The sequence below is a fragment of the Manacus vitellinus genome, unplaced genomic scaffold, assembly GCF_001715985.3.
Source record: "Manacus vitellinus isolate BGI_N305 unplaced genomic scaffold, ASM171598v3 scaffold_35_pilon, whole genome shotgun sequence".
NCBI lineage: Eukaryota > Metazoa > Chordata > Aves > Passeriformes > Pipridae > Manacus > Manacus vitellinus.
This window is the reverse complement of record NW_021940498.1, coordinates 1,098,345-1,126,212: the sequence shown is the minus strand read 5'-3', so window position 1 is coordinate 1,126,212 and position 27,868 is coordinate 1,098,345. Positions and strand designations below refer to the sequence as shown.

Genomic DNA, 27,868 nt, shown 5'->3' with positions numbered 1-27,868 from the left:
CGCCGGGGCCGCCCCGCGCCGAGGACGAGGAGCAGCAAGAAGGGAGAGGAGGACGGAAGAAGAAGAGGAAGGGGCAGACGGGGTGGCGCGGGCGGCCGCGGCCATTGAGCTGCTCGGACGTGGCCACAGCAGCCGCCCCGGCGGCGTGCGGGACGCCCCGCTATCTGGCCGCGCCCGCTCTGGCGGGATGCGCGCAGGTGAGGGCGCTGCGGTGGGGAGGGCTGCGAGGTGCGAGGGGTTTTTTTTGGGGTGCTTTCCCCCGCACCCCCTCTTCCCCGCCGCCGGTGCAGCGGGCTGCAGAGCGCCTCGCTGCTGCGGGGCTGAGGTCTCCGCCCCGCGCCAGCCAGCGCATTGCGCTCTGCAGCCCCGGCCTGCATTTGGAGATGCGGGGAGCTGGGAGGGTGCCCCAGAGCCAACGGAGCTTAGGTAAGATCTTTTTTTTTTTTTTTTTAAAACGACAAAAATATTTTCCCCAAAAATTCTTGTGTTTGGGGGGGTGGCTGTTGGCTTGCTCGGCGGGAGCGGGACAGAGGGGGGAAAAAGTTATTTCTTTTCTCCCCTTTCCTCTCTCTTCGCTCCGCCGTCGTTCCTTATTGGACGACCCTCCCTTTGCGGGCGCTGAGCAGCGCCTTCGCCCCGCGGGCGCGCACACGGGCGGAACCTCCGCCCTCCGCCGGCGGGAGGGGACCCGCGCTGCTCCCCACGGACGGGGCGCGCCGCGCCGCTCACCCGGCGCTTCCTGGAAGATCGTCTCCGGCGGGTTTCCAGCTGAATTTGGTGATCAGATGTATTTTTTTCCCTTTTTTTTTTTTTTTTTTTAAGTGAATCAGGAAATTCTTATCAGGCTGACAGCATTTTTAGACTATGCAGTGCGTGGGTGAAGTGGGACTAATATTGACTTGGCCCTAATGTAGTCATCTGAGAATACATTTTTTGGTTGTTGCTGCATTCCATAAGGTTTTATCATTATTATCCATGAAGATTGTTTTCTCCGTACATGGGAAGTGACCCCTAATATCAACTTGCCTGGGAGACACGAGTATGGGCTAAAACATTAAAATTCCTATCGTGTATTGCTTGGTTTTTTTCCTTTATTGTTGGGAGACAGAGCCTGTTTGCAGAAATGATACCCCAGTGAACTTGTCCAGGTTGCTCATGTTGTTCACTGGAAAACTTGTGAGTTCTGTCGCATCGTGCCTTTGCAATTATTTTTTCTCTCGTCTAGGTCACAGCTTGCAGAACCTTCTATCTATTCAATAATTTTACTTATGAACTTTGTATTTGAATATGTGGAGCTGTGGTTCTTAGCCTGTGTGATTTGGACGGAAAATAAATAAATAATCTCTAATAACCTGACTCTCTGACAAGAGACCTAGAAAACTATAATTGAAACTTTCTTGAGCTTTTTGACCTATAAGTCTGGAGGTGATGGTCTGTATTTCTCTTCCAGATTTATAGAACACGCCGTAAGTGAAAATCTATTAAATGATCGTTAGCAGCTGTGTCGTGCTCAAGCGCAATTGCTTTTTAATTTTAAGCATAATCATGAAGTTTCTCCTTCACCGTATATGAAATGTCCCAGAGGCACCATAATAAAAACCGAAGTTTCTTGAAATAATTTTGGATAAACTGAGTTCCCGTGGATTATGCTATTTATCAAGTGGAGGTAGATTAGCAAGGCAAGAAACATAGATAGCTCTAATGAGCCAGTACAGCTCATGAGTCTTGGCTGACACCATTTATTCCGTTTCCACCTAAAAACTTTCTAAACACGGCTATCCTACACGTTATTGACAGTTTGGTTTAGTCAATCCTGTTTGCACCAGTTTTCCTGAAATACTTGAAGCTGGAGGGTCTTCCCACTCTAGTTAAATGTCAGACTGAAAAACTGAGCTGTTGCTGCTGAACTAAGAGCGCTGTGCCCTCTGATTCTAGCAGCTGCTAACTTTAGAGCAGTTTATGTATTTTTCTCTGAATCCAATGTTTTCTAAATTAAAAAAGTAAACATAGAATGAACTCCTCATGCATCTGTATTCATAGCGAAAAGATTTATTGTTTGGGTAATGTGTGACATTTTGCAAATCTCTTCTATTCCTTCAGAATTGTCCTGTCAGAGACATTTAATCAACTGCTAGAGAGTGTAAGAAGGAAGGATGAAGAATCTGTTGCCAGGTTTTTGGTTCTTCTTACACATGTGCTCACCATGTAAAATGCTGCTGTGTTCTTCATGGGGATGATGACCATTTTAAAGAATGTTCCTCTTTGCTGGAATTAAAAAATGGTGGTTTAAAAATAACAGCGAGGGAAGATGAATTAGTGGGCTATCTTAGAAATAAGGCTCTGCATTGGAGCTGATAAAGTGGAGCTCACCCTTAAAATATCTGAGGATTCCACTGAAGCATTTTTCAGTGGTGTTGTACTTACTCTCGTGTCTTTTGGTTTGTTTTCTGAGAGAAAGCTCCTCTGTGCTGCTTCTGTTGGCTTTCCTTTCTTTCTCAGTGAGAGATGTAGGTATGTTACTGTAACTAAAGCTGTTGCATCTTCACAGGTGTTGTGTAGTAAAGCCATCGCAAACACCTGATGGGTTATGCCAGCTTTCTGCATCACTTTCATATCCATTAAAGAGCAAAGCAGCTCCTTAGCTTCAGAGCTGCCCTTCCAGATGTACAGGCTCCAGTTCTGGGCTGTGGTGTCTCTCTGGAGAGCCAAGCTCATCGTGTTTCTGTAGGTCTCATGCTGCACATGGGGGTCAGGAGAAGTGCCTTCAACAAGGGGCTGGCGTTGTGTCACTGCTCTGCAGCAAAGGCGGTTCAAATGGTTGTCTCCTTTTTGTTGTCTTGTTTTGTTTCTTTCTTTGTTTGTTTTTAATGAGAGGTCTCAGACTGTTTTTAAATGATGGACTAATGTGCACCTGGATTGTGCAGAAATGTCTGTTTAGGGGATGGTTCATCACGCTTTTTTAAAGTTTCCCCACTCTGAAGTCATTTCCACATTTCTGTGTCTGTATTTTTTCCTCTCTTAAAATCAGCAGAGAACTGATTTTTTTCCTTGCAATGAAAGGCAGAATTTCTGGAAACTTAGCTTTCTCCGATCCTCAGCCAGGAAAGGACTTGCTGGCAAATAATTTAGATGGGATTTTATTTTAAAGCCCCTAATGGACTGAAGCCTGAATTCCTATTGAACGTTAATGGGAGTGGAGGCTTAGCACCTTAGATCTTTGAGATTTCTCAAGTCCAGTGTGTTTGCTGGAGGGAAGTAAGGGGAATATGGTTTGTATACCTGCTCCATATGATGCCAGAAGGAACTGATGAAAATGGGGTGTGGCCCAAATTTTACAGATAAATCGGGGTTTCCATACTTTGCCAAAAGATGGGAGCGAGCGTGTGCCGATGTCAGAATGGGGGCGCGTTCCTGTGTCTGGTGAGGATCTGTGCCTGCGTGAGGGTAAAACCCTGCAGAATGGCAAAGTTAAAGCACTCCTCGTCGTGCGCTCTCCTGAGGGGCTGTGCAGCTGCAGCAGTGAGTTTTGGCTTTCCTGTGGGTTGGGTGAGGAATGGGTGTAACGGAATTCGAAGAGACTTTGGAAACACATAATTGCTGAAGAATCCCATTGTGTTCTTGGCACGTTGTGACGGCTTGTCGTGTCCTGTCAGGCCAGGTACAGCAAGCTGCAGAGCTGAGGCTAAGGCAGGATTCACCCTGGCTCACTAACACCTGAGCTTAAGACTTTTGAAATGGGAAGTTACAGTAAATGGTAGTTTTGGAATTTCTCCATGGTATGTAGATGTAAGCCAACATCTAAGCCAACACTGTCCTTGCTAAATCAGAGTCTTGCATAAAGACTTGTGATATGCTCAAGTGCTGGCAGTGCTGTAGACAGACTTCTTCCAGATAAGGGCTTGTCTTCATTAGCAAATTAGGTCACTAACTCAGCTCTTCCTTCCAAACTATCGACATTGCAGACGAGGACAGGTCACGTGTAGTGCTGTGTCAGCTGGCTGTAGCTAAACCCCAGTTCATGTACTGCAACTTGTTTTTTCAGTAAAGTTCTTTGTGTCATGCGCTTACAACTTCTGAGGATGTGCTTATTATACTGCTTATACTGTGTGGCAGTGTCTTAACAGCAGATAACAACAGAGAGTGGCTTTTGCAGTTCAGATTCTTTCTCAAGGCTAGTCCTGAGGCCTGGTGTTTCCTCTGCTACTGACTTCTCTGGAAGCTGAATCAGACCTGTATAACTCACCTTTAAGGCTACTCTCAGAATTGCGGGATGTAAAACTTGGATTAAGTCTTCCCCTGTGTGTGGGTTTTTGTTGGTTTGGTTTAACACTACAAGACACTGCTGATTTTAAAAGTTTGGCTTGCTTTACTCTGTCACTGTGACTGGGACCAAATTCTACTTGATCTTCCTCTACCTACATAAAAATAGACCTTTAGACTTTATTGGTACACCTCTGTTTGCATGTACAGCAAAAGATGTATAAATTCATTCCTTTTTCACCACTTCCTTCCATTAGCAGAGCATAGCAGGAGCAAATCCAGTGGCTCACCTGAAAACAAGCTCTTGCCTTGCTTATTTGTGCAGATAGAAGTTATCATTTCGTGTTTTCAGGGCATGCCATAAATACTCCTTTCAGGCCCAGCATTTGATGCCCTGATTGCTTGAAATTGTCTTCTTCCTTGAATACTTTCTATGTTATCAATAGAAACCTGCTTGGCAGACAGGTCCACAAAAGGAGGAACTGTCCGTGATTTGCCTCGAGTTTGTTGCTGGAATTCCTTCTCAGCAGCTTATGTCAAATGACAGCCTTTTTCTCAGGAGAGGGTCATATAGTGTTTCCTCAGTGTAGTTATTCTTTATTTTTGGTTCCTGTTCTTTCTCTCATAATGGAAAATCTGTAACAGGTGGCCACAGGCACACCAGACTTTCGTGCTTGGGAGCATAAAGGACCATATGCTGTTATGATAGCATGTATGGAGATAATAAGTTGTAGGAATAGGCAACCAGCTTATGTGAAAAACAAGAACTAGCCTGAATGTGATTCAAACTTGGCTGAACTAAAACTTTCTCTTTTCTAAAGTGTGGTTGGTTTTTGTTTGTCAATGTTTTTGGGGTTTTTTTTTGGTTTTTTTTCTGTTTTGCTGCCTACTAGCTAGTTTCAACTGGAAGCGAATTTATTTCAAGTTGTGAGGAGGAATGTTCTGACATTTTTACCAGACACCCTGGGTGAGATCCGGGACCCTTGAAGTCAGTTGGACTTTTGCCACTGGCTTTAATGTGGCCAGCACTTCACTGCATGGGAACCGTTTCGCTTGGTTCTGGCTACGGCACGTCAGCAAATAACAGGAATCTTCAAGGCGAGGATTTTGTGTGAGATTTTGGACCACAAGCCTTTTAAAAGTGGTCAGTGTTCCTTAGAAGACAGGATGATGCTCGTTCAGCATAAACCTACTCTTTAATATTCCCATATCAATGGTGACGTGCTACTGACCTTTAGTTTCCTTTTATTCTACGACTCGCAGTTAAGGATCTAAATTTTCTTTGGAAGAACCTGTTTGTGAATATATGAAATAAAAAAAAGTGTTGATTGAGGCTGAATTCAGCCCATGCTGTACAGCACTGTTTCCCCAGAGGCTGTGCCTCTTCAGCCATGAACTGGGGTCTGGGGTCTGTGGTCTAAGCTGGCATCAGGTGCTGTAGACTCTGAATTTCCCTATTTCCTAGTATGCTCAGCCAACTTTAAATTCTGTATTCTGGGTTTTGGCCAAGACAAGATTTTGTGTGTTTGTTTTGTTTTTCAGAGGCTGCTTGATATCAGTCTCTAATTTGTAAGGAAGGGAGAGGTAGATTTCATTAATATAAAAGTATTGAACGTTGACAGGGGGTAGCATTGTGATCTACAGACACTGTTGGCTGCTTAAATATATGCCAGAACTGTTTGTATGAAAAAGTACAAGTGAAACTGGACTTGCCCAGGTTGGTTATCAGAAACCTAACCTGATGTTTGTTTTATTGTTTTTGTGCCCTCACACCCCACGATGCTGGGACAAATTCATTTAGCAGCTGATGATCTTGCACACTTTTCCACTCACGCAAGTGCAGTCAGAAGTGCTATGAGAAGATTAAGGTCAGAACAAAAATTAGGGAATTTTTGTGCAAACAGGCTGTTTTTAGTGAGTTGGGGGAAAAAAAATCCATATTATTAGAGGATGTATACAATGGAAAGGTTGTATATATATTACATACAAGGAAAACTGGTTGAGTCACTTTATCTCACTGTAGTTTCTCATTTAAAGAGTTTTGCAATTACAGGCTGATAATTTCTTCCTGAAATATAAATTAATTATACTTATGTCTGATCACAGGCTTGATGCTGTTTTGAAAAATCTTTTCGTTTAGAACTCTCATCGTTTGCAGAAAACTCACCACAAAATGTAAACTTTTCACTGTCAAAACTTCAGTCCATGCACAAGGCCTTGTACTTGTTTATCAGTCCTCCTGTCTTTTTTTACATTAAAAAAAGGTCAGATTTGGTGTTTTCGAAAGAAGAAAGTGCTCAGAGCATCTTGTAATGACTGCCCATGGACTGGAGGGGAGGGAAGAGAGTTGAAATGGAAAATGAATTAGATTCTTAGGCTGTGGAAGGGGGAACATTCCTGCACAGAGAAGCGACTCTGGAGATAAGTTTTAATTTCCTGAGCTCCAGTCCCTGTATAGGAACATTGAAAGACTTCCTTCCTGATAACCAAGTCAAGCCAGGGGCTGTATTAAACAGTGTGTTTCTGTATATAATTGTGTGCTTTGTACATGCATTTGCATAGCTGCAGGATAGATGCAAGTATTGCACCTGTAACGATAGAAGTCAACTTTTAAAGTGTGTTACATTATTCAGGGTCTGGCACATACACTTGCACCTGAGATGTTGTAATAGGTCGGTGTCTGTTTAGGCTTCTGTAAAGATCTCTTTCGTGCTCTGTCTCTACTTAAAAAAACAAAGCCCAACCAAAACCAAAAATGAGAAAACCACCCTCCCCAACCACTTGTCTTGCATTTTTAAGAGGCTCTGGGTTATGGTGCACCTTTTAGAATGATGAAGTCACTGAGGTAGATTTATTACATATTTCTAATGTGTGTGTCTCCTATATATGCAGTATTGTTATAACCATCTCTGTCTTACTCAAGTCTCATCATTCTATGATTACCTAAGCAAAACTGTGAAGCTCACTATGCGTGATACCTTAGGAACAGATTTTCCATTTCATTTTCCAATTGTTCCCTTTCAGGAACAAATATTAGGAGACTTTTTTTTTTGGAGATGTAAATTTTGTAATAAATGAACAAAGAGTTTACAAAAAAAAAATAGGTTACCTCAAATTCTGCATTTGCAAAAATATGTTTCAGAGCTTCAGGCTGTGCTTCATTTTAACAATTTTAGTAGATTTTAGTGTTTGTAGTAAAACTTTTAATTTGCTTTTTCCTCGTGTTTAATTGTTTTGGTTTTTTATGTGTGAATCCCAGAGTTTTTCTTTATATATTGTAGGATCTTGGGATAAAACTGAAAGTCTGACTAAGTAACGCTGTGCTAAGCTGAGCCATGCTATAACTTGCTTTGTGAAGCACAGATTTACTCGAATTCCAGCCCTTTGCCTGAATATCCCAAACTGAAATAAAATTATGTACGACCCTCATTGCACCTGAATTAATGGCATTACTGACCTGGTTTACATTTATCAGTTACTGGAATGTCACATAGATCCTTTAGTTGTTACAAGCTTTTAGTACTATAGGTTTTGATTCCACTTGTCAATAGCTCTTCCTTACAGTTGTTTTGTTTTTTTTTTTAAATAACCATTCATAATTAAGACTTAGCCCCAGAGTATTTGTTTTACATTACAATGAGAGAATTTGTATCGGCTTATGTGATTTTTACAAAGCACCGACGGTAAATGTATTGATGATACATAAGATCAGGAAATTACTTTCAATTATTTTTAATTCAGACATGCGTGTTTATTGTATAAGTGAAACTTTATAGACTGTACAGTTGCTTAACTTTTTCTATAGAACTACTCTGGAAAAAGGGTAAAAAAAGCCGTAAACTTAAAGAGATTCTGATGGCTCTAGAGAGCTGCCAAGCAAACCATTAAAGAGAAGTCAAACTGTAATTCTATAGAAATGCTATGAAATACTTCTGCATATGTGCTGTAGTTGTTTTTGGGTTCCTGAAAGTGCTTGTGTGCAAAGTCAGCTGTGGAAATGGCTGGCTAGCTAAAAGCTGTGATTCCTGCAGCTTGACTGTTGTGGGGAAAGTTTTTTTTTGTTTTTTTTTTTTTCTGTGAAAACAGTTGTAGAGTGGAACATCTGAAAAATATGTTCCGTGCAAAATGGATCTTCACACACATTTATTTTGACATTTAGGTTTGATTTGAGAGAAAGAGAGAGAGAAAATTCTGAAATAGCCATTCACAGATGGCTTGTGCGGTTTTTATTTTTTTTTATATGATTCTCTGTGTTTTTGGTTTGAGGTGCATTTCTTTTGCATATGTTTGCAGACTTATCAATCTCTCTCCTTCCCCAGATCACACGTGTAATTTTTTATTACTTGAAATTTTTGTCCTTTTTTTTCCAGAAACTTGTGTGTAAAAAATAAAAAGAAAAAAGGAAAAGGGAAGAAAAAAGAAACACGACCCACCTCTTACCCCAACCTCAAAACAACAAACCACCCCAAACCAACCAACCAACCAAAACAAAAGACCTCAACTCCCCAGCCAAACCCCAATCACTACCCTAAAGTATAGCTTTATTTTAAAATTGCCAAATTTTCTTGGCAATGAGTGAAAACTTATGCATTTGTGGAAGCACGAAATTCTCCCATCTTTACCTCCTCGTAAGTGGATAAATGAGGAGAGTTTCGAGAGCCATGTACGTGCAGCTGGGAGAGCACAGCCGGCAAAATCTGGGGTATGTTCACTTAGATGGGTGAAATTCTGGCACCCTGTGTCTGGACACCCTTCCACAGAGCTTGACTTGACCTCTGTAGGCTTCATTAATGGGAATGTCCTCTCCAAGTAGGAGTCAGGAAGGAATTGTTAGAGCCTGCCTGTTTTCTTTTGAAAGTATTGGGTGAAAGCTCTTGCTGATAAATTGTAGTTGTGAAACATGCCTGAGAAGCAGGTCCATCTGTGTGAGAGGGATAGAGGCTCATAAGTGGACGCTGGTATTCTCTTCTTTGTGAAATGCCAGCGTGAAATATCCTGGTAGTCCCACTTAAATTATGAAATAAATATTCAGTGTATTCAGTTATTTCTCGTTAAAGAAACCATATGTTGATCTTCCTCTGAATGCCATCACTGATACGTCTCTTGTTTGTTCTGTTTTTAATCCCAGAAGAAGTTAGCTGTGTACAACAAGATGCAGGAGTCTCTGGAAGTGACCCTTCCCAGCAAGCAAGAGGAGGATGAGAAAGACCAGCCTGCCGAGATGGAGTACCTTAACTCTCGCTGCGTCCTGTTCACTTACTTCCAGGGAGACATTGGTTCAGTAGTGGACGAACATTTCTCAAGAGCTTTGAGCCAAGCCAGTAGCTTCAATTCAGAAACTGCCCTTACCAAGAGCAAGACAGGGCTAAGTCCTCTGTGGAGAGGTAAGAGGAGCAATAACTTGCTCTCTCTGGCGTGGCTGACTCGGTCTGTGTTGCGGTAACACATATTGCATTGCAGCTGAAATTTCACCCCTCTGTAGAGGGGGAAAATTCTCCCTCAAACTTGAAAGAACCACAGAGCTTCTGGAGTTGAGTGATGTGAAGTGTTAAAGGGGGAGATGGGTGCCAAAGGCATGGAAGAAGCAGGCGTCCCCCGCTCTTGCCATAACCCCTGTCTCTGCCAAGGCCTGGACGGGATGGGGCAGAGCTCACGCAGCTTCACAAACGTCTCCTGCAAGGTCGGAGGCTCTTTTTTTTAAGCTCCAAGTGTGAAACTTGGCCTGTGAGAAAAGAGAAAAGCTGTTTGGGATTCTGGCCTTGGACGTGAGGAAACCTATGCAACCTTCTCGGGTGACTTTGCCAGGTGATTAGGATTCATCCACAGCTGCTTTTCAAGTGGGGAGGAGCCAGCACAGGCTGGAATGGGCTGGGGGACAAGCCCTGGCCCTTGTGGCTGCAACCATGTGTTATGGTGCATTGCAGCCTGCTCATGGGAGAGAGATGGCTGATGTTACAGCTTCCTGCATGTAAAATGGAGGTGACACTACTCTACTTCCAAGCAGAGAGTAGAAATGTGGTAGGATCTGTGAGGCATTTGCACGGTGTCATAACGCTTCTGTCTGGTCATGCATATAAATGCTTATGTGCATTATGCATCAGTGTAACAGAGAGCAGATCTTGCCAGATGCTCTGGGTAGACCTTGCAGGTAAGATTTCAAAATTGGTGGCTGAAGAAAGCCTTGCCAGTAAGATGCTATTTCCATCGCTGAATGTGGAGGTGTAGGTAGTTTTTCAGATCCACAGCTGCATTATTTCTGATCAGATCCTTATGTGGACTGACAGAGGGACACAAACTAAGCAGCGTGAGCAGTGGCCTTGCATCAGGTTGAGTGAGAGAGATACCAGTGGGATCTGTGTGGGAGCAGTGGTGCTCATAATCAGCGACGCTGAGGTGAGACCGCACTGATGAAAGTCACAGATATTGAAGAGATGGGATTTTTGGAAACTACTGTGGAGAGAAAAATAGCACAGAAGGACTTGCTTTCCAGAAGGATGATGACAAATCCGAGGAAGTTTAAGCAAAGGTCAGCACAAGTGGCTAGGGAGCTGGAGGAATTTATGGCTTGAGCCGGGACCATTAACGTTAATGGGAAATTTTCCGTTGACTCGACTGAGAGCAGGATTGAACCTATGCTTACTAAAAAGGAGACTGGAGCGTTTATAAATGGCCCAGACAGGCTATAAATGTTTTTGAGATGGGATCAAGGCAGTCCCCAGAGACCCCCTGCCCATAGCAAGCCCTCTTCACTGAGCTTAGAGACATACCAGGGGTTGTGTGTCTTGTCTTTGACCTCAGACACACCCAGCTCTTTTTCCCTGTCTCCCCCCATGGTTGCACAACCATCCCCAGAGGGTTCTGCAGGGGACAGGGTGGCCTGGTGTAAGGGTTTTTCAGCCACGCTGCCTCCTAACCCCATGTGCCCCGTGCCCTCAGTGGGGAATGGAGGTCTGCATGTCCTGAAAGTCTTCTGGGAATAAAGTAAGGAGATATGCCCTTTGCTGTTGCTGCACCTGCTGAAGTGGTATGAAAATCCCCAGGGAGGCTGCTGGGCAGGGCTGTGGACACTGAGAGAGCTGAGGGCACTTGCTGCTTCAGAGGAGAGAAGCTGACAGTGATTTTATCAGTCCCAAATGAGTTTCTGAAATATGCCTCCTTGAAAACAGTGGGAAGGAACAATGCCAGCACCTTGGCCTTCTGGTTTATATAGTATTTAGAGATGTTCGGTTAACAGCAAATAAATGGGTCTCTGAGCAACCTGGTCTAGTTGGTGTCTCTGCCCACAACAGGGGGGGTTGGAACTAGGGTGATCTTCAAGGTCCCTTCCCAGCCCCGAACGGTTTTATGGTTCTGTGAATGTGAATTTGTATCCCACTACCTAAAGAGGTTAAAATACCATTAGCTTGAAGTTCTTTTATAAATGACCTCCGTGGGTAGTCGGAATTTTTGTCAGTTTATTACTCAAAGATAAATTAAAAAGGAAAAAAACCTTTGCAACAGCTGTTTTTGGAAGGTACAAATTTAAGTGGAAAGTGTGTGAGCATGAAGTGGCTCCCCAGGTCACTGTGTTTTCTCCTTTACCTGAAAGGAGGGATTAGTAATGTTTTTGGGTTTTTTTTTTTGCCTTTTTTTTCCTTTCATCTTTGGGTTTGGTTTTTCTGTTTTTTTTTTTTTTAAGGTGTCCTGATGAAAACACAAACTCTGATTTTATCATTGCAGTGCTATTGGGATTTTTTTGTTTGATCGGTTGGGTTTGGTTTTGGTTTGTTTCGAGGAAGGATTTTACTTACCTAGAGAAAACGGAACCCGTTGTCCTGAAAAGAACAAGTTTTCATCATTTGTATGCTGAAAATACTGAACAGTTTATTTATTCACGTTAACTTGAAAACTGATTTTTTGATAAAATATAGTTCCCTGCAATAGGGTCCAGTAACATGGACTTTGAGTATTCAATTTTAGGTGTCTTTTTGCAGGCACTAATGTAACTAAAGGTACCTTAAAACCGATGGCGTTTTCATCAACGTATTTTTTCCTAGCTGAAAGGTTGGTTTTCCTTTCTTATTTTTCTTTCCTCTTGCCCTGACTGAGGAGCAGTGTTGTGCTGCAGGAAGTTCCACACGTTGTCTCCTTCACGGCGTGCGCGCTTTGGCACATTTTCGGTGCATGTGTCAGCCACCACGAACATTTGCATCAGTTACCACTTCGTGGTATCCGAGATGCTGCCATCTCCCTGCCTCCCTGTACTTAGGGTAGGAAATTGTGGTGACTGAAGTATCTTTCTTGGCAAACAGCTTTTGTTAAATGCCTCTTTTCGTCTCCCCTCTCGAAAACCCGTGCAAGATTTTGTTCTATTTATTTTTCTTTCTCAAGGACGGTGGCTGTTTCTCCATTGCCGTGTTCTATAGAGGCTGAGTATCTCTGAGCACTCGGGATGGATGAAATTTTCTGGCATGTTTGTGTAATCTGGCTGGGCCCTGTGTCTCCAGTGACATGACTTGGCCTTGAGCAGTGAGCTTGGCCTCAGTGATGTCTTGGTGGGGGCTGGTCCGCGGCAGTGTCTGACAGCAGCAGTGGCTTTGTGAAATGTGCACAGGTTTGAAAAATGGAGGTGACCAAGCATGTTTTCTGTGGCCTAGACCTCCTGTATGATTGGTAAAGCCAAGCTGCTATGCAATCTGGGATGAATTCATGTTGGCAAATCCAGTGGTTTAAAGTGTTCTCTCCTGGTATTAAAGCTGTCCTGCAGATACTTTGTGGGTTTCTGTGCTTTTTTGAAGTGCAGTGCTTTGGATTTAGGGCTTTTCCATGCAGATAACAGCCAGATAGTTTTCAAAAACTCTCGATTACGGAGGTTTTGTTTCCAGAATACTGGCAGAGCATTATCAAGCTGTGCTCCTCTGTTAAGCAGTGTGGAAAACAACAGACTGGGCATGGAGAAGTTTGGGTTTGCTTTTTTTGTGTCAGCCCAGCTGACATCACCATAAGCACTCTCCACCTCAATGTAATCCCTTTTAACAAGGAATGATTTACAAACAAGCAACAATACCAACTTTGGAGGGGCGTTGAGCCTTCTAAAATATGCTTGAAACTCTCTCCAGTCTTCAAGCGTGAGTTGCAATAGAAATACATTGCTAAAAGCAGCCCAACCTTTTGAATAAAACCATGTTGGGGTACAGGTTGCCAGATAAGCTTGCAGCCTCTGAAGCATTTTGGCCCAAAACATCCTCTGTGTTAGTCCATGGTGTGTTTGCAAAGTTTATGTCCAATATAAGAAGTTAATCAGACTCAGTAAACTGCCTAAATCAAAGCCAATTGATGTGTGGAAAAAATACTGTGATTTTAGTGGATTTTAAAACAGAGAGGTGAGTTGTCCAAGTGATAGAGTCAGAAAACACGTCTAAGTTTTGGTTTCCAAACTATTTTTGTATAAGCAAAGTTCAGAGGCAGGAGCATTTGAAGAATCTGTTCATTCTCAATGGTGTCTTCACCCAAGTCTCATTCCAGTTGCTTATTAAACAAAGCAAAACAAAAGGTCATTTAAAAAAAAAAAAAGTATTTTTATAAAAGTTATATGAGGAACAGAGGATTCCTCGCCTCATCAGATATTAAACTTCCCTGGCTTTGTTCCTCCATAGGCTATTTTTATGACTGTTCTTTCATCAGAGGTGAAGTCCTGTGTTTTTATGTTTCCATCTTTGACCAAAAAAAAAAAAAAAGCCCTATTTGAGCTGAGACATATTGCACGAAGCAGTACTTTCTAACATGAGCTGGCAAGAGGATTGTGAGGATGGAGGTGCCAATACTTTCCTACACATCGAAAACAGTAACCGCTCCTTCCAGAGAGGAATTTTTAGAATGTGATTTCATAATGTAGAGGTATTTGAATCCATTTAAATAGAAGTTGAGCCCTAGCTGTAAGAAGCAGTGAGTCTTTTTTATTTCTGACCAAAACCTCTTAGAGCTACATAGAGGTTTCTGTTTCTATGATCCTATTGGGTGCAGGGCAACACGATATATTCTATCAGGGGCTAACATAAGGTCTGTTAGATATGATCTTTATACCATCAAAGCATGCAATTAGTTTGAGAAGATGTGGTATTCTTCCTTTAGCCAAATATCTCCTATTCTGTAGTGTAACCTGGTTCTCTGTCCTTAGGTGCATTTACAGCCACAACAGCTGCCTTTCTAAATGATATGGTCTGGACTGGTCAGGAGTTAGCCTCTCCTCATAATTCTTGTACTGAGATCCTGAGAAGGCTGTGGCCCTTCAGCCTGAAGAAGAAAAATATTCTTTGGGAGGATCTTATCAGTATGTGTAAAACCTGATGGGGGGAAAATGAGACAGATGGGAGAGCCAGGCTCTCCTCGGCAATGCTTAGTGACAGGACAAGAGGCAATAGGCACAGATTAGAAAACAGGAAATTCCATCCGAACACAATAAAACTTTTTATTTTCACTTGTTTTGCTGTTGGTTGTTTTTTTGTTTTGTTGGGGTTTTTTTGTAATTGCTGAGGGTGGATAAAACATGGAACATGTTGCCCAGAGAGGCTGTGGAATTTGGATCTTATTTAAAATCTGACTGGACATAGTCCTGGACAGACTGCTCCAGGTGACCCCATTTGAGCAGGGGAATTGGACTAGGTGATCTCAAGAGATTCCCTCTTACCTCAGCTATCCTGTGATTTCTAAAATTACTGAAGAGATTTGAGTTCAGTAGTACAAATTTCAAAGAGTAACAAATCACTGGAGGTTTTTATGTCGCGTAATGTGGTGTTCAGCTTCAGTGATGCTTCATTTCTCTCCTCTCTACCAGAAAGCTCAGCAATTTCAAGCCAAAGGAGCAGTTTCCCAACTTCATTTTGGACCAGCTCTTATCAGCCTCCTCCTCCACCATGCTTAAGTGGAGTACACCCTGATTTCCCCGTTACCGCACCAGGCACCTTCCCAACAGCAGATCCCGGCAGCTGGCCAGGACACGGCCTCCATCAGACTGCCCCACCTCCTCCCCCTGCTGCCTCCGAATCCTGGCACTATCCTTTAGCATCTCAGGTGAGCCCTTCGTATGCACACATGCATGATGTGTACATGCATCGCCATCACCCCCATCCACACATGCACCATCACCATCCCAGCTCGCACCGCGACCCCCGGTACGGGTCCCTGCTGATGCCGTCGGTCCGCGCAGCCAGGATTCCTGCTCCCCAGTGCGACGGGACAAAGACAGACCCCGCTGCTGTCACCAGCGCTACCTCAGCATGGGCTGGAGCCTTTCACGGAACAGTGGACATTGTGCCGAGTTTTGGGTTCGATGCAGGTAAGATGGTTCGACTGTGTCCGGGACTTGTTTTAGCGGGAGGAATTGGAGCGGAAAAAGGGAACTCCCTGCGGCTGAAGCAGGGCTGGTTCTCGGCCGTATTCAAATGTATTTCCAGGTGGGAATCCCTCCTGTGATTGCTGTCAGGGCAGATGAGCTGTGAAACACGCTGCCTTTTTGCTGAGAGACCTTTGTCTGCCTTGGCCCCATTCAAGCCAAACGAGTTGTGACATGATACAGTGGGGATTTTTTGTTTGTTTAAATCTTGTGGGAAATGGTTAATTATACTCCCATGTGGAAGCTCCCAGGTTGTTCAGCTAGTTCATATGCACATTCACCAAAATGTAGCTCAAGTGAACTAATAACTTGCACTACATGAGGACTGCATCTTACCTAAATTGCAACAGCTCAGCATTTCCTTCCTGTGCAGTATCCAGGTGTCACAAGGAGAGTGGAGATGCTGGTCGAGCTGTGCTCACCATCAAGCTGAACATCTTTCTATAGGGTCTGGGTAGAGTTCTGTGAATTAGATTTATTTTCCTGCAGGGTCTGTAACCAAAGGGCAGCATCCATGAACTACATCTGTGCCTGTGAGCTCTAACCAGCAGGTTCTTGTCTCGGTGTTAGGAGCAGTCTGGCAGCCCTCACTTTTGCAATCAGGTGCTGGGTGACTAACAGGTTCCATCCTGGAGCTCATATGTGCTATTGAGGGTTCCTTTTTCTGTTTGGTATTTATCTCAATGGCCCCAGTCCTTGCAGATTAATACTTTAAAAGACAGTATATTATTTGATTAAGGAAAGACTAGGTTTGCGTCTCTATTACCTTTTCATTCAAGTATCTGTCTCTCTTTTTGGTAGCTCTCACTGACTGATTCAATGTGTGAGAAGCACTTCCTTGCCTTGACTGGTGCACAGAGCAACAAAGAATTAGTGGGGAAAAATTTCTTAAAGATGAAATACAATGAACTGAATACAAATCCCTCTCTCTTCCCCTTAAAGCAACTGGGAACCAATAATCTCTTCTAAATAAAATACTATGCCATTTGTTGCCTCAAGAAAATTTAAAAAAGCTTATTAGGATTATTAACACTGCAGAAATTTATATCTATTAATAACATTTCCAGCTATACCAGTGATACATTTTATGCTTTTGGCTATGGAATGACAGTCTAACCAGACTGGAATCTCAAGTTTTGCCCTTGTGACAAATTCCATGAGGGGAGTGAGCTGCCTTCCCTGAAGTATGAGGAAACTTTCACTGCCAGTGGTAGAGGGGATGAGCCCCCCCGGTCTCACACCAGCCCCAGCAGTCCAACTGCAGAGCTCTGCTCTTTGACTTAGGCTTTTGGGGATGGAGCTGAGAACTGTGTAGGGAATTATTAGTCAGAAGAAGCCGCTACCTGGCTTGGGTTTAAGTCCAGCCTAGACTGTGAGTAGTTTCAGTGCTGTGCAAGCTGGTTTACTTACTGCTGCTTTACTGGTAGTAGTGTCTGGAATAAACCAGGGGTTTTTTCCCTTTAAGAGCACAGTACCTCAAAAAGGACTATGGGTCCTAGCACTGCCTTACAGGACTAATACAGCTTTTCCCTGATGCTACCTGTTCCTTGTAAAAATCCCTATGGAGAGGTGTAGTAGGGTGCCAGTTTTTTCAGGATCCTGATTTGGCAGTGGCTTGCGTGTCATGTAGTTGCTCAGTGAGGAACTGGAAAAGGTCTGAACTGTTAATTTCTGGCCCATGGGTTCCTGTGGGGAAAAAGAAAGAGGGGAAATGTGTGGCTGGTTTGCAGGAACAGAGGATCTCAGCAGATCGTTGTCTTGTGACTGCTCGAAATGACCACACACCGAAACACAACAGCAAAATCCTGTTAGGCAGCCCCAGTGTTGGCAACAAGGGTGCAAGCAGTGAAACACAGCAGGTAGTGGAGGCCTGTGACATTACAATTACTTGGCCTCTTTCCTTGCACACTTGTCTCTCCTTCCTTGCTGGGAAGGGCAGGAAGGCTGAGCTCCCCTTTCAGCTTTGCTTCTGCAGCTCCAGCAGTTGAGACAAGTGCTGTGGTTACAGGCACTCAAGGCACATCAAAAGGTGTCGACCCAGGGAAGGTGTGTTGTGCTGTGGGGAGAGAAGGGAGTCACATCCAGCACCAGTGAAGCTTTTACTGCTTCATGCACTTCAGGGGGAGATTTGTACTGGATAAGTCTCCACATCACACAGAATTTCGTTGCCTTTAATGCTAATGTGGGGCAGCTGTCTCAACAGAGAGGCCAGCAACTGAAGGGCCTGGAAGAGTGTACTGGCTTTTAGTGACACAGAGGTGGTTTCTTCAGAGTAGGGTAAGACCATAGTGGCAAGAATACATCACTTCTAAAAGTGTTTGCTCATATGTCCCTGGAGAATATAGCCTGTGGAGCTGTGAATATATCAGATTCCAGGAGCTTCAGGTGATTTATACTTAAAAAGTTCACTTGGTATATACCTAGATGTTGCTTTTCAGAGCTCTGCAGCTAAAAACTGATTCCCTTATGGTGGGTCACATTTCTTGTGCTACTGTCACATGCGATTATGGAAACATTTGAAAAATTCCTCATGCCGAATTAAATGGAATGATAATGTTGGGATCAGGGCAGGCTGCCTGAAACCTTACCCTCTTCCAGCTACATTGTTGCATCTCTGCCATACTAAGCCAAATAATCGATCTCATGAACGGATGATGCTGAATCACTCCAGAGGTTAAGAGGAGGTTCCCCTTGCATGCACGGTGGAGTTTGGGAATTTATGTTTCAGAACAGATTGCATGGGACATCAGTGTAGCCCTGTTCATTGAGCTTACAAAGTATTGATCTGCCTTGCACATCTGTTTGAACTTACATGGTCCTGTTTTAGAGAATGAAGAGGGATTTATACCTGATTCCCGTTAAATATGGCTTAATCCTAACATTGTATACTGCAAATTAACCCTTTTAGAAGCTTCTTTATTGGTCCAAGTGGGATTAAAGAAAATGCAGATCTACCTCAAGATCTCTTAAAACTTGTTACTTTTGTTTCTGCTGGTATGTAGTGCCTTCCTGAAGCTGCAGTGCCCGAGCTATAATGCTCAATGTAAAAGTATGTCTTATATGTACTTTTTTATGTGTATAAACACACTGGTATAAGCACAGCATGTTTGTGCTTTAGGCCACAGCTCCCTGCAAAGCGAGGTCAGGCTCTGACAGCACTGGCTGTGGTTCACGGCGTCTGCCAAATCCTCCTGTTTACGTGGAGGGTGTGCAGGCAGAGTCCAGCACTTAAGATCAGGGGCTGGGGAGGGGAATTGCTATCTTGCAGTGGAGCTGGTGGTTACAGCCATGAGTGTTTCCCTCGGGAGTTGTCCTGCTCACCAGGACTTCAGCTGATCAGTCGGATCTGGCTGGGCTGGCAGCTGCCTGGTCTGCAGGCAGCCCTGTGGGGAGGAGAGCAGAGCAACTTACTTTGCTACTGCAGGGCCTAGGAGGATATCCTGTCCTGCTGTTGGACAGATGTGCTGGAGGAGGCTTCCTGTAGCCCCAGCACACTAAAAGCAAAGCAGGATTCTGGCATATCTGACGACTGTAAGTCTGTATTGAAATTGAGATGCACATTCTTTATTGTGTAAAGTTAACACCCATTGGGGTGAATAACTTTAAATTTAGGTGAATTAATCAACATCCTCTAGTCTTGGCTAACTGTGGAAAGTCTGCTTTTGGAAATGCCTGTACATCAGCTTGACACATTGAGTATGGAATTTGAGGGATCAGTCTGCTGCCTCCTGTACATTTGTCTCTGTTCACACACATCCCACGAGTTTTTCACAACTCATTAAATTTGTTTAGATGGTCCTACAGAAACTGCACGATGTTCCTGTGGCAATTAGCTATAAGGTTGGTGTCCCAGAGACAGGGGACACCTGTAATAATCCTGACTCATGCAGGATGTCCCTGCTTAGGACAGGCTGCAAATGAAAGCTCTCTGTTAGCAGCAGGGTTGCACTTGGGTTCTGTGTTAGGACTGCAGATGGCCTTGCCATGAAGGAGGTGGGAATGTAATGAGGAAAAGGCATGGAAAGTGTTCCACATTCAGTTCTAAGTAGCTAAGGCAGCTTTGGCTTTTTTTTTTTTTTCTTTTTATTGTTTTCTCTGGCTTTTTAGGTTTAATAGCTATACCTTAAACCTCCCTGTTACAGTTATTTGTGTCTTGAAAAGATACTTGTCTAGGAAGGTATCTGCTCAGCTGGTTATTCCACTTCTACCAGTTGCTACTGTCAGGTGAATGACTCTTAAGCAGGTGTGTGTCATTTGTTTTAAGCTGCTAGGATCCATATAACATGTTTCTCTTCTTACAAGTTTCCGTTGCCTCTGGTGGCCTTTAGTGCTCCACTGGTGAACTTAAATGACTTCTTTATCCTCGGAAAGGTTTCTGCTGTCTGAATTCCTCTATCTTTTTTTTTTTTTTCCTCCTTCTTTCCTCCTTCCTTCCTTCTTTTCTCCGGGATCATCTTTGTTTAAAAAATTGTGAACAGCAGAGGGAAAAATAGCCCCAAATTGTCATCACTAACTTGGGAGCTTTGAAGGAAAGTAGCAGCAGTTTGTTGACATCTCTGCCTGTGTATGATGCTGCCAGAAAACAAGTAGCCCTTAAGCAACAAGGACACATCTTCACTGAATAAAGAGTCTCTGAAAGTGTTTTTATAGGCGTGCTCTAGATGAGGGATATCCCAGTTTTTCTAGTCTGAAGAAGTAGGTAACAAGTGCATGTGAAATGGAGCAGAAAGCCCCTGGACAAGGTTTGGTGTGCCATACCTGTGTGCTTGGCTTTCCCTGCCTCTTCACTTCTGGACACAGAAGTGTTTGTGCACAGTGTTTGTGCACTGCTTAGGAATCCTTACATGGATAGAACTGTGTCATCTTTTCTGCGACCATCAACTGCTTTGTAGCTCGGCTGCGTGAAATGCTGATCATGGTTAAATATTTAACTGTTTGTACTCTTAAAACAAGGAGGTAGTTGTCAGATCTGAACCCTTCGTGCCTATTAGGCTTTCTGGAAACATATATGGGACTTCCTGTGTGTTTTGCTGGGTGATCAAATACGGAAATGGGATCTGTGCTGAGCACACGGATCTGTCAGTTTTGGCAGGTTAAATATCGAGTGGACATGCTGCAACATCGTTGAAGTCTGGAGTTGAACCAATTCTCATCAGTGGTGAAATCGCCCCTAAATCCTTAGCTGATGCATTGGTCTTGGGGCACTGTAGCAGGGCATTGTATAGTATAGCACTGGGGAGCTTTACTGTCTGTATAGGAATGATGATTTATAGTGAGAAGTGCACCTTCGTTTCATACAACGTGATTTGCTTGGCTCAAAACACTAAGGGGCAGGTTTTATGTTGTTGAGTTTTAAGCGCCCTACTACCTCTGAAAATATGTGCCTGCACCTCCGTCCTTTTTGCTTTCCCTATAAATGAGCAAGAATGTATCTTCTTCAGGAAGTTTAATCTGCCTCTCCCTTTCTATTGTCTGGATTTTAGGTTTGCGCCCCGTTAGGTGTAAATCTAGAGAAGATTAAATCCCTCTGGAGCAGAGAAATCCCAGATTATAATACAGGTTCCAAGTCTATAATACTAAAGCCACAACATAGCACCACATTTATTAGATAGTCCTCACTTTTTACAAAGGAAAATGTTAGAGGAACTCATAACAAATGCAAGCTGAAAATCATTAATTTTTCCCATGTGGAAGCACTAGCCATTCTTGGCTGAAAATCTGACACTCTGTAGGTGAAATTATTTGGGTTTTTTACATGCTGCAGGAACATTTTCCCTCTCTCCTCTGTAAGGTGAAATGCCACAGAAACTGTGAGATCCTAGAGTGTCCCAGGCTTTTTCTGGAGGAGGTAGTGTGTGGCTGGCCCCTGTCAGGAAACGTTACTCTGTTGCATACTGGATTATCAATGCAGATCTTACTGGAGAGTTTTTTATACTGTGCCATGCTCCATGTTAGGTCAAAACAAGGAAGCACATGCAGGATTTTATCAGCATTCCTGAACTGCTTGAGCCAGTCTCAAACTTAAGTGTGGTTTAAGCTTACCATGCCTCAAAAATTGGGAGTAGTAACAGTGTTGCTAACAGGTTCACTAAGCTGGTAAATTGTGGGGTTTTTTCTTTTTTTCTTTTTCTTTTTTTTTTTTTTTAAATCAAAACTTGTTTATTCTTATTTTGGTTGCTCAGGGAGGGGGGGACAAAAAAAAACAAACCAAACCAAAAACAACTCTACCAAATTTTAATTATTTTTCTTTTTTCTTGTGAAATGCAGGTCTACAACATCAGGACAAGGGCAAGGAGACTGCTTGGTTCTGAAGTGCAGAGAAATTAAGACCAGCTAGAGCTGGAGTCGGCACAGCTGGGTGGGCGATACAGCAGTCGTTGACTCCTTCTGCAGTGGAGCAGAGGACACACATGAAGATGAAGAGCCAACTACTTTGGTTTTGCTGTTGAGCCTTTTGTTTGTAAGGCCGTTTATGGGTCCCACAGTGTTGGAAAAAACCCCAGAAACTTAACTTCTCTTTCTTTCCTCATCTGAGCCTGCTGCAGCTGGGCAACCTAACTCCTTTCTGCTCCTTTAACAGTGTTTTGTTTTGTTCAGCTTGATATTTTTATGAACAGTCTCAATTGTCAGGAAAAAAAAAACAAACTCTCCCTTGACTACAGTGCGCCTCCTTTCAGGAATACAGTATTTTGTAGCTCTTTGTGCATCTATTTTTGTAGAAATACAGAAAGTTTGGGTAAGGATTGATGGGCTATTTTAGGATGACATATTTTTTTAAAAAAAAAATTGTAAAATTGTTAAGTTCTGTTTAAAGAACTTGCTCTCAGAGAAGCACTGGCAAAAATGTATAAAATGCTATTTTTAGATGTCCGTGACGTGTTTGTGCATTTTGGGTTTTTTTTTTTGTTTGTTACCTCAAATGTCTATCTTTCCTTTCTTTTTAAAGAGCTAAACCTCCCTCGTTTCCACATTACTAGATTTTGATGTTTTTGTCCTTTTGTTCTAGCTTAAGCAAGTATAATTCACACCTAAAGTTTCAGCCAAGTATTTTTTCCTGATGTTAGATTGTAGTAAGGGTATTTGTATTTTTTCTTGCTTCTAAAGGTGGCTTTGTGCTGGGCTGATTGTCAGAAACTCGCAAACACCTTTAGCATAAAATGAAGCTTGAGGTTACAGGAACTGCATTTCCAACCCATCCATTCTTTCAAAATGGACCAAATACTCTTACGGATTTAAGCCAAACATAAATTTGGACCTCTTCTATGATCCACTGAAGCTGTTGAACACAGTCCCCTGTGAGTTATGTTGCAGGCCCTCAAAGTGCTCATAAATACCAGTACAATCTTATAGGCAGGACTTTTTCAGATAAGCCATTTCAAGGGGTGGTGACTTATAGCATCAATATTCAGGGAAAAAAAAAAAAAAACAATGAAAAAAGCCAGGTTTCTAAAAACGTGCGACTCGTGGAAACAGAACGTTTTCAACTGGCCTGATCTGTGTGCTGAGCACCTCGGAGAAAAGCGCTGAAATTTTCATCTCCCGTTGACTCCAGAGTGTGTTTGTCCAACCCGGGCTGTGCTGTGGGCCTTGTGAGACCCCAGCTGCAGCTCTTGGGTTTCGTAACTGGTTGCACGTGCTCAGCGTGCACACGTTGAGGCTTGGCTGCCATCAGGGTGTAGGAATCTGGAAACTTGGAAAACAGCGGGGCCGCATCCAACCCCGGCCCTCTGCAGTGTTTGGGAAAACCCCCTTTCTGGCCCGGGCCTTGGGTCTGACTTGCATAATGAGGAGTTTAGTTGGAGCCAAGGTGAGCGTGCTCCAGTCCCGAATAAGGGCTGCAAGATCGCCCTTGGCAGCCTCGGTGCTGCCTCCGTGTCCAACCCATGGGGACTCCAGTGAGTGTCAGAATGTGCTTAGGTGGGACTGAGTGGAGCTCAGCATCAGGTCCTGGGTTACCAGGTCCTGGCTGTTGCTTGGAGATGTTGCCTTTCTCTGTGCACCCAAGGTCCCTCTGTAATGTTTCCCGAGGCTCTTCAAACGTGTTGTGGTTTGTTGCCACTGTTTTCAGACGTCCCTTTTTGAAAGACACAGCAGCTGAGTGGAAACCAAGATGTAATGGCATGGCTGAGATAAGAAACGGTTTAATTTCAAGGCACTGAGCATTGTAAATGTAGTTTTGTCAGGTGGAGACCACATGGATCTGCGTGTGAAAGGGGAGGGGGGTGTTGGGATGTGCATGCCACTCCAGGGTTCAGGGCTCCCTCCCCGCACTGCTGCTTCACTCCAGCCCTTTTGAACTTGATCCTATGAGGTGTTGAGCGTTCTCCCTTGTCACATGACAGGACTTGACGTGCTGGCACTGGAGGCATTAGAATTATATCACAATTTGGCAATACCCTTATACATACATATATATATATATCTTATTTGAAGTGTGAGGCAATGTATAACTGCTGAATGGACTATGCTTAAATAATGCTTTAAAATAGAGGGGTTATAGTTTGTGTTGGGATGATGAATTAAATGTGGTGGGGTTTTTTTCCTCATCTTTATAGTCCATCAGTATTTCTTTCTCTTAATAAATTTCACTCTCATGACAGTGCTATATATTACTGCTGCTCTGGTGGAGCTGGCTTCTCAGTTTGTCAATAAATTCGTCACGCTATGGGAAAACTGTATGGAAGGGAATGTAGTAATAGCTGTCACAGTTCACTGTCTTATCAGGACAGGATAGTTCAAGAAATATTTCAAGAATAAGAGTTCTGACTTAGGAATTCTGAGAGTATTAGAAATACTGGGAGGAAAAAAAAAATCCAAGGTATTTTTCTGTTTGTTTTTTTTTTTCCCTGGACTTGGCAAAGCTGGAAGGCAAAGAAACAATATGCCCTCAATAAACTTCAGGGAGAGAGACTTTGGGTGGCAGGAGAGGCAAAAGAAAAGGCAACATTTCTTTTTGAGGTGTAGTGTGTTTGACTTCCTGAAATAGTTTGAAGTCTAGCAAGAGCAGTCTGTTCATTGCCTTCCTCTTCACAAGTTCATACTATGAGGGACCTCCTCCAGTTCCCTGTGGATGTCAAAGCAAAATGGGACACAAAAAACCCAGGCTGACAGTTTGCACTGGAATCTCTCTCTGGACTGTATTACTGAGCTGTTGGTTAGGGAGGATGAATAAGTGGTGAAGCTCTTCCATCTTCCACCTTGAGGACTGCTGTTCTTTGCCCAGTTTCCACTGCTGAACCTGTGAGTGAGCTGAAGGAACTTCTGTTGCTCTGCAGGCTCTGAGAGGCAAGTGCCAATAAAAACCTGCCATCATCTGTAGCCATTCCTGCACCAGTCAGCTGCCTCTGGAAGTTAAATAAATTAAATTCTTTTCCCTCAGTCCCTAACTGTCCCTTGTGCTAACAATTGAGTTGAAAGTGCAAGTGCGTAGCAGTAGCCCTGTTTCTGTGTTCTACAATTCGGAGGGTGGAAAAGGGAAAAAAAAAAAAATATCCTTCCCTGTGACAAACTTTTAAGTTAAATTCAGCAGATTTACTTCTCTCTCTCTCTCGTATACACACACTCTCACACACACGCACAAATGTGCTTATGAGAAGCAGATGCTGCGATGGTTTTGTTCTTGAAAGAGGAGGGGAGCGCTCGCTCGCAACGTTGCAGTTGTGGAGAATTGGTGGCAGTGAGAAAGAAACAGAAATGTTAACACTGCTCAAGTTTCTGCAGATAGGAAAAAAAAGGCCCTTAAAATCAGGTCACAGATAAGTTACGTGTCTTAATGCGTTACTAAAGGAGTTGTTTCGTTCTTTTTATGTGCAGTGAGTTCTGACGCTGTCCCAAGAAAGTGGATGATTCATTTTGAGAGGGCTTATAAAACATATTGTACTGTGTCGCTATTTCTGGGAGAACATAGGGAGATTGTTGTTTTATTTCAAGAAAATCAACATACTAAACTCCTAAAGTTGTCCAGGATTTTATTTGTTCCTACCAATGTTGAGAAATCTGCCGTTAATTTTTGTGTCTTCATTTGAAGACCAGGAGGGTTCAAGCTGTCCACCACTTTTTGAAAAGCAGATACCAGTTTGTTTCAACGGCCCCTTTCCATCCACACATGATGATGGAATAGTGCAGCTACTGACTGCCCTGGAGATTTGATTTCTGGAGAGCTGAGTAAGCTGCACTTGGCAAGAGTAAAATTCACTGTGTTCTGATTCCTTTCGTCACCAGATGCAAAAGTTCAGTTATCAGTTTATCCAATACCTCTTTTACAGTGAATGGCAGTTTTTTCTTCAGTCATCTACTCCTGCATCAAAACACGCTTTCAAGAATGGATCTCTCATCACAGCTCTCAGAGAGCAGAGGTTGTGGGAGGGGAGTGTCACGTTTCCCCCCTGCCTGCATTTAGGATTGCCTTGCCTGCCCCCCCAGCCTTTCTGCTTCCAGGCAGAAAGACCTATGTCTTGCTCCCACAGTTTTTTATGTGTGTGTATATATGTCTATACAAATATATATGTACACATACACGTGTAGCTATACCTGGTGCCTCCGTTCCACCCTCATGCTTCAAGTGCACATCCTTTGGAAATAAAGTGAATGACATCACCAAATCTCATCTGAGATGGAAAATGTAGGCATTTTTTTGCGTTCTCTGTCGACTCAGGAGTGAATAGATTTTTTTCCATACTTGTAAAAACAAAACCCAAACAAATACCCAACAAAAAATGCCTTTCAAAGCACCTGATTGGTTGTATCTGTAAAGATGACCATGGAGACAGCAGAGTTATGTGGAGAGGTGCAATATTTTGCCTTTCAACAGGCGAGCATATCTTTAAATATGATTCTTTTAATTAATTTCAGGTACAAGCTTTTTCTCCATATCAATGGACCAGCAACATGTATTTTTTATAAACAACTCAGAAATATATATAATTTTTAAGTTGAGTTCTTGGTTTTAGTATGTCAGCCTTTGAGCCTTTAAAGGGTATTTGGATGATAAATATTGTTTGTGTGGGGATTTTTAAAAAAAAAGTTGATGCATGCTCTTTGGAACTGATAATCTCATGTAAAGTGGGAAGGTATTTAAAAATAAATACTGCTTTTACATATTAGCCCTATGGGCACAATCTGACAGTTGTGATGCAGGAACATGTCCCTTTAAAAACTAAGGAACCATTTGGCCTGAGCAAGTTCAAAATCCAGTCCTCAGGACAGGAGGGGCAGAAGTGGTCTTCTTGGAAAAGTTGAGCTGGTAGAGCTGAGAGCAGAGATGATCCTCTCCAGCATTGTATGTAGGTGGTTGAGCAGTCACTGCTCAACATATTAAATGTAGACTATGTTAGCAGGTTTAAACTTACAGGGTGAATTGCAAATTTCCCTGGAAACCTGTGTTTTAGCTGCCCTTGGTCTGCACAGTGCCCATGACCCTCTCCCTATTCTTGCTCTGCAATCTCTGTGACACCATAGTGGGACCTATGAAAGCTGGGCTGGAGTTCCCTGTGAAGTGCAAGATGTTTTTAGCTGCCAATTAAAAAAAAAATTTAGGGGTGGGGGGTCATTAAAAGGTCACAATGATCTCATGCACCTGCACAAAGGCTCAAGCCTTCAAGATAAATGAGCTTACTGGCTGTGCATCATTGATCATGGCCATTTGCCTACAGGAGCCTGATTCTGCTTCCTCCTGTCAGTGTCTTTGGAAATCTTCAATGGCATTGGCATCACTGGGACCAGCCTTGGATGCCTAAATTGCAGCCCAGTGTTGGCTGGCACAGTGTCATGGTCTGGGCATCAGTGCCCGACATCAGTGGGAATCATTGTCGACTGGTGAGCTTTGGGCTCAGGTATTTAGTACCTATAGACAGCTGATATTTATAGCAGTTGAGGTTTACAGTAATCTAAAGTATCTGCAGAATGTGCTGCACTTTCCCTGCTAGCTGTTTGTAGCTGTTGTTTAAAACCATCAGTCGAATCAGGGTCCCTCTCTCTCCCCCCCACACCTGTTTTCCAATCTTGCTTCCCTCAAAATTCCATCGAACTTTTTTTTGCCCCTCTCATCAAAACCGATGGGGGGGGGCTTTGTATAAAGAAAAGTGTCACTGTTTATTACTGAATAAATAATTTAATGTGAATTTTATTGTTATATTTTTTCATGTCGAAGTTTTTGTTTGGTCTGTATTTCTCACCAATTAGCTATTTCTTTATTCTTGAGCAACTGAAGAACTCATAAATTACAGCATTCTGAGTTTC

At 43.1% G+C, this 27,868-nt stretch overlaps 1 protein-coding gene across 2 annotated transcripts; it reads left to right on the top strand.

Annotated features, from left to right (window-relative positions):
* The first annotated feature begins 143 nt into the window (after window positions 1-143).
* On the top strand, window positions 144-27,868 carry VGLL3 (vestigial like family member 3). 2 transcript variants are annotated; one of them, XM_029961503.1, is made up of 4 exons: window positions 144-197; window positions 9,389-9,644; window positions 15,074-15,574; window positions 21,899-27,868. In XM_029961503.1, exons 2-4 carry the CDS (start codon window positions 9,413-9,415, stop codon window positions 21,940-21,942), a joined length of 777 nt encoding a protein of 258 aa, XP_029817363.1. In that variant the 5' UTR covers window positions 144-197; window positions 9,389-9,412; the 3' UTR covers window positions 21,943-27,868. The 2 variants fall into 2 exon arrangements, with proteins under 2 accessions (XP_029817363.1, XP_029817362.1); XM_029961502.1 differs by having other exon boundaries at window positions 168-197; window positions 9,392-9,644.